The sequence below is a fragment of the Camponotus vicinus genome, unplaced genomic scaffold (genome assembly GCF_025532165.1).
Source record: "Camponotus vicinus isolate PSW18456_S1 unplaced genomic scaffold, iyCamVici1.0 SCAF_7, whole genome shotgun sequence".
In the NCBI taxonomy this organism is placed as follows: Eukaryota; Metazoa; Arthropoda; class Insecta; order Hymenoptera; family Formicidae; genus Camponotus; species Camponotus vicinus.
Window position 1 is genome coordinate 18,214,373 of NW_028141979.1, and position 16,150 is coordinate 18,230,522.

The 16,150-nt window shown below is 34.0% G+C and overlaps 3 protein-coding genes across 3 annotated transcripts; 2 read left to right on the top strand and 1 right to left on the bottom strand.

Moving 5' to 3' along the window:
- Positions 1-99: 99 nt before the first annotated feature.
- LOC145974823 (uncharacterized) lies at positions 100-6,300 on the bottom strand. The gene is made up of 2 exons (XM_083104858.1): positions 5,155-6,300; positions 100-4,253 (listed from the first exon to the last, which is right to left on the bottom strand). The coding sequence occupies exon 2, from the start codon at positions 2,744-2,746 to the stop codon at positions 1,157-1,159; it is 1,590 nt and encodes a 529-aa protein (XP_082960984.1). The 5' UTR covers positions 2,747-4,253; positions 5,155-6,300; the 3' UTR covers positions 100-1,156.
- LOC145974313 (protein purity of essence-like) lies at positions 4,053-12,208 on the top strand. Its single transcript, XM_083104107.1, has 5 exons — positions 4,053-4,082; positions 7,323-7,440; positions 7,927-8,105; positions 11,107-11,222; positions 12,146-12,208. The coding sequence occupies exons 1-5, from the start codon at positions 4,053-4,055 to the stop codon at positions 12,153-12,155; spliced, it is 453 nt and encodes a 150-aa protein (XP_082960233.1). The 3' UTR covers positions 12,156-12,208.
- A 65-nt stretch (positions 12,209-12,273) lies between these two features.
- Positions 12,274-15,113, top strand: LOC145974829 (uncharacterized). Its single transcript, XM_083104871.1, has 6 exons — positions 12,274-13,134; positions 13,241-13,267; positions 13,353-13,494; positions 13,640-13,802; positions 13,904-14,090; positions 14,651-15,113. The coding sequence occupies exons 1-5, from the start codon at positions 12,974-12,976 to the stop codon at positions 14,074-14,076; spliced, it is 666 nt and encodes a 221-aa protein (XP_082960997.1). The 5' UTR covers positions 12,274-12,973; the 3' UTR covers positions 14,077-14,090; positions 14,651-15,113.
- Positions 15,114-16,150: the final 1,037 nt, after the last annotated feature.

Sequence of the window (16,150 nt, forward strand, 5' to 3'; positions counted from 1 at the left end):
TTTCCCTCCGAAATCCTAGAGTTAATTTCCCCTGGAGAGGTCTGGTAATTTGCCTCTTCTAGGATTTTTAAATTTATTTTCCTGATTTTTTCTTCATGGTTATTTTTATTTTTAGTTTCTTTCTTGTTTTCCCTTTTGTTTAATATCTCTTCTTTATTTTCATTCAATATTCCATCAATAGTAGGATTATGTTGATGGTTTTCATGTTTAAAGTCCGCTCCATTTTTGCAACTTGCAGTTTCCTCTTCTTTCTTCCTTTTTATTTTTATTTTATTTTTATTCTTATTCTTGATTTCATTTTCTTCTTGATTTATTATTTCTTTATTAGTTTTGTTTTGAGATTCCTTGATGCTAACTTCATTTATATTTTTATTTTTATCTTCGATTTCCATCTCATCCTTGTAATTGGGCTCTTCAATCTTTTTGTTAAATTCCTTATGTTTAATTTCTTCCTCCATACGGACTGATTTTTCTAAGTCGTTTCTATTTTCCAGTGTAGATTCATGGTCGTCAAGCACTTCATTCAACGGTTTTAAGCGCAAGTTCGGAACTTGTACTTCCGTTTCTTCGTCTAGGGTACTTATGATGTTTAAATACGCTTTTCCGGATGTATTTTCGACAATGGTGTCCCCTAGATAAATTCCGTGAGTTAATTTTAATCTGGGTATATATCCTACTTTTATTTCTGGATTTTTTATCCTCACATAAAATAATGACTCAGATCGTGGAGCCACTACGATCATCTCCGGCGTAAAGAAAGGTATGTTAATTCCGGATGCAACCAGGCATTCTTCCGCATAATCTATTTTCGAAAAAGTTTGTTTAAAAAATTCGTTGCCTAATATTCCAGATTGCGGAATTGGGAAATCGTTAGATACAATATGAAAGATGACTGGTATTTCAAAAAGAGTTAATACGATTTCACCGAGGGTGTAAACAGGATAATCATTTATACCATTTAATTTTAATATATTTTTGTAATTAATATTAAGTCCCTCAGGCGCGAAATTTTCTTTGATAACATTAGGTCCAGATCCTGTATCTAACATAAGAGTTATGGAAGTCGGCATATCTTTAACGTTAACCCGGACAGTAGGCACTAGGCTTTGCTTGTTGAGATTTACTGTCACAGGCTGTACATTTATGTTATTACTTCCTATTTGACCACTTGAGATTGTGAAGGGTGTGAGGTCTGCCCGGCCCCCTGCTGCACACCCGACGTCGAGGGGCCCTTGTAGTTTCCGTGACTATTTTCCTTGCGACGGTTGTTACTCGCGATACGTAATTGACAATCATCGAGTAGATGACCTCGGTCTTTGCAATATCGACAGAATAAATCGTTCTTAGGCGCCGCTTGTTGATTAATTTTAGAACGACATTCTTTAGAGGTGTGTCCGAATTTGTCGCAAGTTTGGCAAGTAATTCTCGGTTTATTTTCGAGGTTTCTCTCTTCATTTTGTTTTTTCCAGCAATTATTGGCGGAATGCCCTGGCTTATCACACCACTGGCAAATTACAGAGACTTTATTGGGTTGACTATTAGTATTTTGTCGACAGGTTTTTGCATTATGTCCTGGTTTTGAACATAATTGACAGGTGACAGCTTTTTCCTGTATTACGTTTATCGTTTGTCGAGCTTGAGGATCGCGAAACCGACATTTGTTAGCACTATGCCCTCGTTTCTTACAAATCTGACATATTAATATTTCCATGCCTAGATCAGATTTATGGTGATTTTGTAGTGAAAATTGAGAGAGTTTTCGACAATTGTTTGCTACATGCCCCTCTTTGAGGCAAATTTGGCACGTTTCTCGCAATCGATTAGTAGGTAATATTTTTGTTCTGTTTGAGTCATTGCTCTGTCCCTGTCGTAAATCTGTCATTACCCGCAGTTCTCTTTCTATCCTTAAGGCATCGGCGACCGTTTCTTGTACATCTAAATCCCTCGCTATTCTTTGTTCGATTTCGGGCTTAAGCCCCCTTATAAAGCATTTACTCATATCTTTTTCTAGCGATGTCTTAGTAGCTTGGTCTGGCAATGTATTTCCGGGTCCTCTATACGCTTCTAATATCTGTTTTCCTAAGATCTTGACGCGGTTAGCATAAGTAACTACATCCTCGTCATTTTTCTGATAAACACATCCTAGTTCTCCTTGGAGTTGATAGACGGTTTTTACCGGCCCATAAATTCGTTTTAAATAAGCAGTTAGTTGCGATACTTTATCAAAATCTTGGTCTTGAATCGTTCTGCGTGCTTCACCTACTATTCGTGTTCTTAAAATTTTAGTAAACTGCGGTTCGGCTTCCTTAGGAAGCATTGATCTTGCTTCTTCGCAGCTTTCAATAAAATAGTTAAGCGGAATGTTGCTGCCATCGAAGAAGGGGACAGCGTCAACCGCATATTTCAGTGTGGCGAAAGGATTTTGTTGCGCCATGATTTTAGGGTTTTCAGGATAATTTTCAAAGTTATTACTATCAACTATTTTACTTATACTAGCGTTTGCGGCGGTAGATTCGGAATCGTTGGAAGACGGCTCAGGCGAATCGGCAATTAAGGTATTTTCAGTTAAATTGGAAGAATTTTCCTCAATAAATTGGACTTGTTTAGATGTCGCTTTAGGGGTAGATGTGTGTAAAGGAGTAGAAATAGCTCGAGTGTTTTTTGGTTTACTATATCGCTCTATTGCAGTTTTATAAAGATCCTCTATTTCGTCTTTATTGACTTTACTTCGAGTCCCGTCACTCATTCCGGTTTCCAAGATCGCACATTTCAATCCCGGACGAGCCCCCAAAATTAATCAGTATGTTACGTCCAGACCCTTAAAAGGTCGGGCCGTCTGGAAAGACGCAACCTACTTACCCGGTGACACACTTTTCGAGCGTGTGTATAGATCGGGTCGAGCGCACTGTCAGGGGCCTGGCACAGGTCAGTGACCAGAATGGTCCCTTTAACTCTGTGAGTGTCCCAGCCCGTTACGCTCGTCGGTCCCTTTTCGGTAAGAGAATCGAATCTCTTTTACTCGGGACGGGACCCTGTGCGATTTCGGACTTCAAGGAATGAGAACGGGTAGCAAAATTAAATGAAGATTTTATTATAAATTATCATTTATTCAATAATTAGTCGTTTGAGCAATATGAAATGTTTACATAAAGATCTTTTCTAAAAATACAAAATATAGTTGAAAATTTTATATGTGTGTTGTTTGTATGTGTGAGGGAATTTCCGCGGGTGTTACATTGGTTCGGAGGACGTCAGCCAGGAATAAAAGTGGTAAATCTAATCTTAAGTATTACCCCTGGCTGGAGATTATTACAATTTTGTTACTTTTAATTTAAAATTTGCTATCTAAACAGGTATATTATAGGTGGGGAAGAAGAAAAAAAAAAAAGGGGGGGGGAGCACAAAAGGTCAAGGATTTTCAAATTGGATAGTGGACGGAGGGAATTTCTTCCACAGGGCTTGTATAGGAACTCCTAATGGAAGGTGGAAGCCAGGGAGATGCCAAGCAATTATAGCATCGGGAGGGGCAGTGGTAAGGTAGTGAAGGAACTCCTCGTGATAAACAGGACCGGGGCCCACACGGAAAGTTCCTTCGGGAATGGGGAAGTCGATGAGGGGAAACTGTGATAGGAAATTACTTAGAGGGTGAGGAGGGAAAGGTTCGGGAGTTTCAGGGGTGTCGGGATGTTCCGACAGGGAATCGGGAGGGAAGTCGAAATCGGGGGAATCTTGTTCAAGGTCGGGAAGATCTCTCGCGAAATCTTCCAGAGCCTCGCTGAACTCAGAAAACTCCGAGGAGGTGGAAGGAGAAGGAGGGTCTGAGTCGAGGGTGATGACAGGTATGGGAGGGGTACGCTCCCGGACAGGAGGTGAGGGGGAACGAGGGGGTTCGGGAGAAGGCAAAGGAGAGGGTTCGAATACAAGGGTTGATGAAGTAGCTGGGGAAGGAGAAAATTCTGGTGGGGTCGGGGTAGGAGATCTGGGGGGTGAACCAGACGACCGCGCGGGGCCTGGAACAGGTGTACCGGGGGAGGTCGAGGAATGCCCTGGGGATGAGATTGGAGAATAATTCGGAATACGGGGTGAGGAAGAAGGGTTAGGTGTGTGTGTGTTGGAGTCGAGTTTATTACTGTCTATACTAGTGGTCGAACGATTTACTGGACCGCCGATAGCCTGAGCCAGCCCTTCTCTTAACCGTTTGTTCCGGCGATTCCGCCAACGCCTATTGTTTGACCGCGAATTATGAGGCGACACTAGTAAAATTTAAGATACGCGATTTAAATACGGTAATTATTGATGAAGATAGATGATCGATCAGGTATATTAGGTCTCTATCAAGAAACGATCTTCAAGGTTTATTTATCGTTCAATCCTTTCATTTGAAATATATCCGATCACAATTTGAAGAAGTATATATATATATATATATATATATATATATATATATTTATATCGAGAAGAAAATTAAAGGGAACTAATGGGATAGATTGCTGTAAAGAATCTTTGGAGAGTGGGGAAGTATTCGTGAATTCCAATTCTGAAATCCGCAACGAATAGATAGGAGGAATATTCGTGAATTCCAATTCTGAAATCCGCAACGAATAGATAGGAGGAATATTCGTGAATTCCAATCCTGAAATCCGCAACGAATAGATAGGAGGAATATTCGTGAATTCCAATTCTGAAATCCGCAACGAATAGATAGGAGGAGTATTCGTGAATTCCAATTCTGAAATCCGCAACGAATAGATAGGAGGAATATTCGTGAATTCCAATTCTGAAATCCGCAACGAATAGATAGGAGGAATATTCGTGAATTCCAATTCTGAAATCCGCAACGAATAGATAGGAGGAATATTCGTGAATTCCAATTCTGAAATCCGCAACGAATAGATAGGAGGAATATTCGTGAATTCCAATTCTGAAATCCGCAACGAATAGATAAGAGTTATATGGAAAGGGAATTGAATTGTTAAGGATAAATTACTATTGATGGTTATTATGAAATTCTAACTGCTAGAGAGTATTATTGATTAAATTTTTATTATTTTAAGGATCTATAGTTCAAACTCTTTAATTACTTAAAGATCGTTTTTGATATCGCCAGTCGAATGGGAAAGAGAAATAGGAACTGAGAGAGAAATTTAAACTTACTACTTATTGTGAACGTTGCAAGGTGTTGAAAAAGAAATTTAATCCGACCGGAGCTGAAAGCGCAGGTGGGTGGCTGTTGGTTGAAGATGAGTAGAATGCTCAGTTGATCCAAAGTTCACCTCACTCACTTCACTTACTTATTGACAATGATTGAATTTAAACGGATACTCTGTGCTGCACGAAAGAGGTGTCGTAATTTCTTTAAAATGAACTGTGTTCTATGAACTGTGAACTGAAGTGTATCCGCGTCTTCGGCTCGCAAGTTTTAAGGATTTTACTCCTCCTCCCTTCTGGATGGTGGGGAATCTTTTTAGGCGAATGAAATGATTTCTATTACTCCCTTCCTAAGGTCAAGGAGCTTGATTTTTTAAAAGGAGAGGGGTCTCTTGAGATTTTAATTGGTTAAGCCCTTTGGCTCGAGACTTAGCTCCATCCAGTAGAGAGTGGGAGTGAGCTGATTATCTTATCGCTTGATGATTTGGCGATTCGGAGAACGCTTGAGGGTGGCCTGTCGAACGAGCGCACGTGCACTATCAATTTCGAAAGGTTTTGTCTTACGTTTATTATTTGTCACTCTTCCGAGGACCAGATCTTTATTTTGAAAATTCTTTGGATAGAGAGGCTTGGAACATAAAGCCGTACCCATAGATACGGGACAGTTAGAATTTCTCATAACAACTTTTCATCATATAACTCGTAAATTTATTTAGAGTTTCGTTGACGCTATCTCGACTGGCCATTCTCAGTATTAGATTTGTTAAAGTTTAATGACGATACCCGCGGATGAGGTTGCGTTCTTCTAAGTGCTATCTTTATTTCTAAGAAGAATCGCTTTGCATTCCGAATGCAAGTCGATCCTTGATTTCCTTCTTCCACGAAATCGTTTCGAGGAAAGAAAAGAATCGTGGAGTCCACTGGACGTAACACATCTATTTGTTATTTTAGATGTTATGCACATAAATTTTATTTATTAATTGTATAATATTGTAATTTTCAATATTTCCAATTTCTATTATATTAATTATTATTAAAGTCTTAATATACAGGGTGTTCAAAAAGTCCCGGACCGGTTGAATATTTCATAAACTATGCACTTTAGAAAGAAATGTTTCAGACAAAAGTTGTATGGCTTGAAGGGGGCCATAAGATGGCGTCATTGGTTTGACCTTGAAAAGTCGTTTGAAAGTCACGTGAAGGCCACCTTCAATTTCTTAAATGGAATCCCCTATTTTTTGTTACTTATTCTTGTAGCTTATTTTCGAGAGCTTTCCAAAACACTATAATAAAGTATTTCTTCATTGAGTACTTTTCGAGTTATGAGGCTTGAAATAATTTCTTAATTTTACATAAACCATAAAATATCTAGTAAAATATTCATTTTTCGATTATCTTACCTTAATACTTTTATGTACAAAATAATGAGAGGAATCAATTGGTGTAAAGAAAAAACATAGTTGTTTCGAAGAAAAAATATGTAATTTGCAATTAACAATTACATATTTTTTCTTAAAAATAACTATGTATTTTCTTTACACCAATTGATTCCTTTCATTATTTTGTACATAAAAGTATTAAGGTAAGATGATCGAAAATTAATATTTTACTAGATATTTTATGGTTTATGTAAAATTAAGAAATTATTTCAAGCCTCATAACTCGAAAAGTACTCAATGAAGAAATACTTTATTATAGTGTTTTGGAAAGCTCTCGAGATAAGCTACAAGAATAAGTAACAAAAAATAGGGGGTTCCATTTAAGAAATTGAAGGTTACCTTCACGTGACCTTCAAACGACTTTTCAAGGTCAAACCAATGACACCATCTTATGGCCCCCTTCAAGCCATACAACTTTTATCTGAAACATTTCTTTCTAAAGTGCATAGTTTATGAAATATTCAACCTGTCCGGGACTTTTTGAACACCCTGTATAACATTTCATTAGAAAAAAAATTGAGTTTATATATATTTATTTGAAATTAAACTTTATTTATAGATTCTACAAAATCATTTACTTATTGGAGAGTTGCAAAGTCTTAATATAAATCAATTGTTATTTTCTTTGGCTACTATTAGTTATAGAAAGGTAATGGATTATTTTATAAACATTTATATTAATTTTAAAAAACTAATAATAGCTTATTACTCATGTATATTTTTTGCTTCTTGCAGGCTTGTACATTGAAAAGAATACAAAAGCATCCTTTAGAAGGAGATGCATTAAATCAATCCGATTCTACTATGTACTATGAAGATTTTTTGAGTTGCTCAGAGAACTCTACTGATGAAGGTATAAATATATATACGATATGTATTATATATTTATCTAATATATATTGCATATATATTTATATGTATCTAGTTTTAATATTTAGTAAGTATATCAGTTACATAAAAAAATGTGTATTTGTTCAGGATATGTTTGTATATGCTACAAAAATTTAGATAATTTTTATTTTATTGTGCAATTTTGTTTTTATTATACAATATTTTTATTATGTAATGAACTATTATTTATTATATAATCAATTATATTATTAATATACGAACATATCAATGCTATTTTTAAAAAAATTTGTTTTAATTTTCATAGAATATTGAAGATATTAATTTTTGTTATATAATTAATGCATGAAAATTAATTTGAAGCAAGTTGTGTGATATACAGTGGTATGTAATATGAACTATTGAATGCAGCTTCAAAGTGTTCATGCTGACATTTACATGCCAATAATTATATTAATGTAACGATATGTGTTCACTCCTATATGTATAGAACAAACTGTTATGTCAATAGAGGAGGACAGCGAGCCCATCTTGGGACTATGGTTTGAAGAAATCCTTACTCTATCACATAAAATTTCAAGAAATGCCAATAAAGAAACAAATTATGAAGCAAGTGCTGGATATATTGCTATGATGATCACCATCGTTCCAGACAATCGAGAGCCTCATGTAAGTTTTCAAATATAATAATTTCTTTATATACTTACTACAACCATAAATTATTACAAGGAAGTTACTTATACATATTATTATATTAATTAAGTTTATTATATATATATTATTACACGTATATTATATATATAAATTAAAATATTTTTGTTGAAATGTATTGTCAGGAAAAAAAGATCAATAATCAACTTCCTTACAATAATTTACGGTTGTAATAAGTATACAAAGAAATGATAACGTAATGTAAGATATTATGTTATATATGACATAATATCTTACGTTACATTATAAACTCAACTTAATATGTTATAAGCTAAACTAGGAACAAGGAGCAACATATATTGAAGTAATATTTAATAAAAACGAAAAGTATATAAATTTAATTTAAAATGTTAATGCATAATGTGTTACAGAACATAGAAATGCAAAAGAAGCAAAATACTACACGTAAAGTTTTAATTATAGATCCAATATATCTTTTTTCTAATATCTTGTGTTGTTCTTTACTCTTCTCTTATTACACTGATTTTCTAATCTCCACAAGTATTTTTATTTTTCGTTTTTGTGAATTATTATTACTTTTAATATTGTTTGTCTGGATCTAGGCACAAACTTTTGCTTAAGTAAAAATAAGTCAATTACAACCATTCATTTTCATCTTGATAATAAAAATGAAAAACTTTGATTATTTTATCCTCTTATACATTATGCATTATGTAAAAATTTGCATCCCGTTATACTCTGATTTCCCGTCATAATCTGATGTCCCGCCATAATCTGATGCTCTCTGATTGGGTAACTGACAGTTGAAGCTCATATAATTGGTCATAGTTTTACCGGCATTTGGCGCGCGCAATTGTTTTTGGTCGTTTCGATCATTTCACTGTTACAATTGTGTATTTGTGTGTTAAGTGCACAAGAAATAAAAGGAGAATAGTTTATGTGAGAAGTACAGTTTTTGAATTAATTTTAAGTCAATTTTTGGAAGTATATAATCTTCACTGCAGCCAAGAGGAAAATACGTAAATATGAAAACAAATAATTTAAAATTTTCTACTTCGCGAAAAGCATTGCATAGGTTATCCTCAAGGCAGAGAAGTAGAGTTAGATTGGAAATTAAGCAAAATTTTTGCAGATATAAAAAATTAGATAATATACAAGATATACAAGATATTCCTGGTCCATCAACATCTATAGAATGTAATCGTTCTAATAATTTTATAGATACTTGGTGTGACATCAATATAGAAAATGGGTCTTCTTCTCCTTCGTCCTCTGTTTCTGAGTCTAGTGATGCGATAGCCTCATTTTTCAATACTGTTTCGACAGAACCATCTTTTCGTGAACAATTAGCTTCTTGTTTCGTAGATATCAATTTGACGCATATTCAAGGAAATAGGATATTATCTCTACTTCGCACGCATCCTTGCTTTTCTAACTTGCCAAAGGATGTTAGGACGCTTCACGAAATCGTGTTGTTACTTTTAATGTGGAGCCAGGTGAATATATTCATTTTGATCTTGAAACAGAGATTACTCAATGTCTCGAGAGTATTTCATCTGCAATCACTATTAATCAATTAGAAATAGATTTTAACACTGATGGATGCACATTAGATAAATCAAGTAGTGTTCATATCTGGTCAATTCAAATTAGAATTGCAAATATCCAGCACGCAAAGCCAATTGTTGTAGAGGTATATAAAGGAATGCAAAAGCCACATGATCCTAATGTATTTTTTGAAAGATTCGTTACAGATATTAAAAGATTAATGTTAAACGGAGAAATTTTTATGGTAATAAAATACCAATATCCTTGAGATGTTTTATAGCTGATGCACCAGCTCGTGCCTTTATTCTCAATCATCGAGGTCATACATCCAATCAACCCTGTTCTAAGTGCAAAATCTGCGGTACACGCAGCGAAGGTCGTAATGTCTTCAATCGTATTAATAATTCTCCTCGAACGGATGAGGAATATATCATAGGTTTTGATGAAAGTCATCATAAAGAGGGTAAAAGCCCTTTATCAATGCTTCCAATAGGTATGGTTTCACAAGTTCCATTCGAATATATGCACCTTGTTTGTTTAGGAGTGATGAAAAAACTTTTATTAGCGTGGGTGTATGGAAAGTATTCTCGATTTTCAAAATTATCAGGTAGATCTATTTCTCTTTTGTGTGCAAGATTAAATATTTTCAAAAAATATTGTCCCTCAGATTTTGCAAGACGTCCTAGATCACTCGATACATGCTCAAAGTATAAGGCGACAGAATTTCGCCAATTTCTTCTTTATACAGGTCCTGTTGTAACGTATGGTATACTTAACGAACAAGTTTATAAACACTTTTTATTTTTTCACGCAGCTATAAGAGTTTTGGTTTCAAGTTCTCCATCAAGATTGCAGTTAAACTTTGCAAAGCTTGCGCTACAAAAATTTGTCCAAAGATGTGAAAATTTATACGGTCCCAACTTTAATACTTACAATGTCCATGGTCTTCTTCATCTCACCAACGATGTGAGACGTCTTGGTAATTTGGATTCTTTTTCTGCTTTTCCATACGAAAATAACATGGCTATTTTTAAAAAATATTGCCGAAAACCAGGTCTACCTATTCAACAATTCTTTAACAGAATGGCAGAAATAAAAGTTCATAAGATAAATAATAATTGTGATATTGATTCTTCTGTTCACGTTTCCGTACAACGTAATGCAGCTAATGGGAGTCCTCAATATAATAAGATTACATTTAACAAAATGTTGTTAAGTATAGATATGCGTGATAATTGTTGCTTCTTACATGATGGATCAGTTTGCATCGTTGTAGACATTGTCATGGATAACAATTTGTATCTTTTGGTGGTTAAGAAATTTTTAGAAATCGACTACTATCGAAGATTTTTATGATGTTGGCATTTTATCTTCTGCTCTTCAAATATATAAATGTTCGACATTAAGTAGCGAGGTTTATCGTATTCATTTGGACGAGGTTCGCGCTAAGTGTTACAGAATGCCTCTTTGGAATTCCACATCAGAGGCCAATAGCAGCAGCGATGAAGAAAATCATTCGGAAGTGGTTCAATATATAGTCGCTGCTATTATACACAGCGAGAGAATGTAAGATTTGTCCTCTACATTGTTTATTACATTTTTGCAGGAATTGGAATTGGATTTGATGTTCTTTTTGCATATCTTTCGTACTTATAATTTTTCTTCTTTTGCTTTTCCATATCTCTTGCACCTTCTTATCAAGAAGTCGAATTTGTTATTGAGTAGCATGCTATATTATTTACTATTGCACTTTGTGTTGTTATGTGTGCACTTTATGCCTTTGTTTTTACTTTTGCAATTATTGTTGCCTTTCTGCTGTTCTTTTTTCTTGTATCGCTCATAGGTAACATAAGGTATATATATTGCATGTATGAGTTATTTTGTCAAGCATTTTAATAATATTATCAAGTTTAATTCTCTATTATTATGAAGAAGTTGTCTTGATTTGAATTAATCTTTAGAAACAGATTGCAATATCACTTAAATATTGATAAAAAAGGGAAATGTAAAATATTATGAGACACAAAGGTAAGAATTATCGGGAGCGTCCCGTTTGACCACGTTGCGATTGACCACAGCCAATTATATCGACCTATGCCTAGGGTAACCAGCAACGATAACCAATCAGAGATGGCTGTGGTCAATCGCAACGTGGTCAAATTATATCCACTCGAATTATCATATTAAGTATTCTAAAAATATATTCTAAAAAATGTTACAAAATTATCGCTAACATATACACATGCTGTACAATAAAATGCATTTAACTTAATATCAGAGAAATAATAATAATAATAATTCTTTTATAATTATTTATAACTTTTAAAAATATTGTAATCATTAAAAATTAATTAATGAGAAATTATAAAATACATGTTTTCTATAAAAATCCGAGTTTTGGAAGTTATTATGTCACATGTTGCAGCTAATATCAGATATGTATCTGCTACATATTATGTTTTGTAATTTATATGCATTTTTATTTGCAGGCACAGATAGATAACAAACAACGGCCAAAACGAATGATAAGTAAACCATCGCGTTACATGACCACTTCATCAGACGAAGCTCCGAAGAAACAAAAAAAAAGGGAATATCACTACTGAAGATATCGAGAAGGATGCATATGAGATAAGAAGCATTTTGGAACAAGACGATTTCAGTTCTGACTGCTCTGATAATGATTACCAATCCCATTTGTCACAGCATACATACATACAGCATATATACATACAGACAGTCAATCATATACAAATACTCAGTCCCATACAAGCACTCAAGACACAAACGTTTCATCACATATTAGTAGTGTTCCATCATACATAAATGTTCAACCACACGCAAGCATTCAATCTCATACAAGCACTCAATTGGACGCAAACGTTTCATCACATACTAGTAGTGTTCCATCATACATAAATGTTCAACCACACGCGAGCATTCAATCTCATACATGCACTCAATTGGACGCAAACGTTTCATCACATACTAATAGTGTTCCATCATACATAAATGTTCAACCACACGCGAACATTCAATCTCATACGAGCACTTCATTAGACGCAAACGTTTCATCACATACTAGTAGTGTTCCATCATACGTAAATGTTCAACCACACACGAGCATTCAATCTCATACAAGCACTCAATTGGACGCAAACCTTTCATCACATACTAATAGTGTTCCATCATACGTAAATGTTGAACCACACGCGAACATTCAATCTCATACGAGCACTCCATTAGACGCAAACGTTTCATCACATACGAGCATTCAACCACATATTCCTCGTACTTGTTTTCCTATTGTATCACGCATGTCTATGACACACACTTTACCCACACATTCCTTTATAAATAGTACGCATACACAAGAAAGTAATACAACAGAGCAGAATATTTTAAGAACATCGTCTGGTTTAAGCCACTCAAGTCGACGTGTAGAAATTCCTACGCAGTCAGAGAAAACGGACAATTGGTACGTTCATACATATTTATTGTAGAAATACAGTAAAAGGAAAATATATATGTATTTCAAAATAGATTTATCAGAAGAACATTTTAATATCAATGAATGTTTGCAGGAGAACACGCGTAGAAACAGAATTGAAGTAAGTATGAGATGTATTGTCTTTATTAAAACGTGAAACCTAATAAAGTAGTAATACTAATTTTTTTATATTTTATTTGCGGAAGGATGAATGTACTGTTGGAAAATATATTAAAATATGTACAAGATAGACAGCAAGTCTCCTATAAATCAGCTATCCTGCCAATATCGTCTTTAACAGAGATGGAAACATTCGAAACTATTGATGATGACACCTACTACGACGTCGTAAGTAAAAAGAAAAATGATACCCTTTGTTGTGCCTCGGAATACATATTCTGAATAACGTAAAAGTCAAATGAGCAAAAGCCATAAAGTTGATCTTATAATATGGATTTTTATATATTTTTAATTTCTAATATATTGCTTATAGGTAAACTATTTCCGTTACATTGGCGGCTTTAATTTAAAAGAAGCCGTTAATTTATGCTTTAAAGAGGGACTGAAGGATATTGTTACCGCATCTTTTACTTGGTACGGCCGCGAAGGTCGACAACGGCCCATGTACAATACACGATTCGTTATGACAATTTATGGTATGATCTTGTTTTGAAATATATTTGTCACTATTTTTTTTTAAACATATTTGTCATTATTGCATATTTTACTTATAATGTAACTTGCATTTCTTTTTCAGAAGCTGTATGTAATAATAAACACTTTGAAAAACCAACGCGTAGCGAATTTCAAGTGCAAATGAAGGAGGCTCTTCGAACTGCTAAGGAAAGATTGCGAAGCAAGATACGTCCGCGTAAACAATTTGTAACCGATGTAACAATTCGCCGCAATATGTGGAATGATGACGCTTAACCTACTGAAATAAAGTAAGAAACAACTTTATTTTTCTTATTTCTATAATTGTTGCATATTATTTGGTCATGTGTAATTATGCATTTAATAGAATTATACGTATGTAGTAAAAAATTTTTTTTTAACATTTTATTTTTTATTTTATTTTAATAATTATTCTATAAAAAGAGTATTATATTGTCACGTGAATTTTATTTAGAGACATTGATAATAAATTTGATAATAAATGTACATTAATCTTCAAGATACAATCTGCTTTTCAAATGTCAGTCTTACTGCCGGCTGTTTTGGAAACATGCACATTTTGATACATCGAAATGTTAACAGCCGGCAATAAGACTGACATTTAAAAAACAGATTGTATCTTGAATATTAATGTACATTTACTATCAAATTTATTATCAAATGTGTCTAAATAAAATTCACGTGACGATTCTCTTTTTATAAAATTATTAAAATAAAATAAAAAAATAAAATGTTAAAAAAAAATAAAATCTTTTTACTACATACGTATAATCTTTTTACGTATACATATTATCGAAAAATTTATTTTGTCATTATCTTTCTGTTGCAGAGAATATATAAGAATAAGGAGTCAAAAGGGCTAGTCAAAGAAATTATAAAATTCGAGCTGTGGATTCAGAAACAGCTACTCTCTTTCTTTCTAAGCGACAAAATAAGGATAAAATCAGAGCTGCTGCTGCATACGAATGTTTGGATCGTCGTTATAAAATGTTTCTTGCGTGGCCCGGCATATCTAAAATAACAGTTTGTTTCATTTTTATACTTTTTTTTCTGACATGTAAATGTAAGATAAAAACTGCCAAGTCTGAAATACATGTATACAAAGTTCGGCATGCAGTGTGATTAGTTTACAAGAAAGAATCTTACGATATGCATACAATTGCAACTTTTTAGAAACAAAAGATGAATGTACCATTTATTCAACTTCATTTATATAAACAGAGTATTACATATTTGTAAAATAAATGAGTATTTTTATATTCAAAATCATAAATAAGGATTATTTCAATATTATAAATCAATAAATTGTTTAGTCCCGGTTGTGTAAACGTTGCTTAATTTTAATCTTAGATTAATTCACTCTTCGTCTCTTTCTGCCTCCCTCAGAAAAAGACGAGGAGTGAATTAAGCTAAGATTAAAGTTGAGCGACGTTTATGCAATCCGGCTATAATAGCAGTTTAAATGGAAACGGCAGATCCTGCTCAGTTTCTGTTGTCAATCTGCCGTCAGATTATGCGCGCAGATCTTGTTCGGTTTCTGCTGTAAATTTGCCATCAGATTGCGTGCACAGATTCTGCTCGGGTTCTGCCGACAATCTGTTGTCGGATCATGTTTTACAGATTCTGCTGACAATATGTTGTCAAGTTAGGTTTTACAGATTCTGCCGACAGTCTGTTGACAGGTTATGTTTTACAGACTCTGTCGCCAAAACAAAAGCTTAATGCGGACACATATGGCTACGGTTCTGGTGCCAGATTCTGATCGAATTTGCTGCCAAGCTGCTGCCAACCTGCTAACATTTTGCTTATTGGGTAAAATGTCACAATTTTGACATGCGATCATCATTTTTCGGGATTGATTGCACCGATTTTATTCAAACTGGTCGCAATCGAAAGCTTGTATCCACATTATATCATAAAAGTGCTGTTAGATTTTTTCTTAAGGTCTTAGTTTCTAAAATATCTTAATCGAAAGTTTATATGATGTGAAATTCCGGATAAGCTACTTGGTAGCGCCGCAGTGACTCTCAATGCTCGGATCCTGTTTTTTATGTACTTGGCGTCACGACGCTACCGCGTCGCTTGATATAACATCAAAGTAATACTAATATGGCGTTTGTTACATAACGTGTAATATTTTAGTTGTATTGCTGTTATACTGTTATAACCAGTAAATAACAAAAATATATAACAGTTTTAAAACAGTTATATTGCAGTTACAAAAAAAATTAAGCAACATCAATATTAATAACATATAACTTCTGTTATATTGCGTGTTACCTGTGGATTATATAATAATTATAATCTGTGTTTGCTGGGTTATTTAACA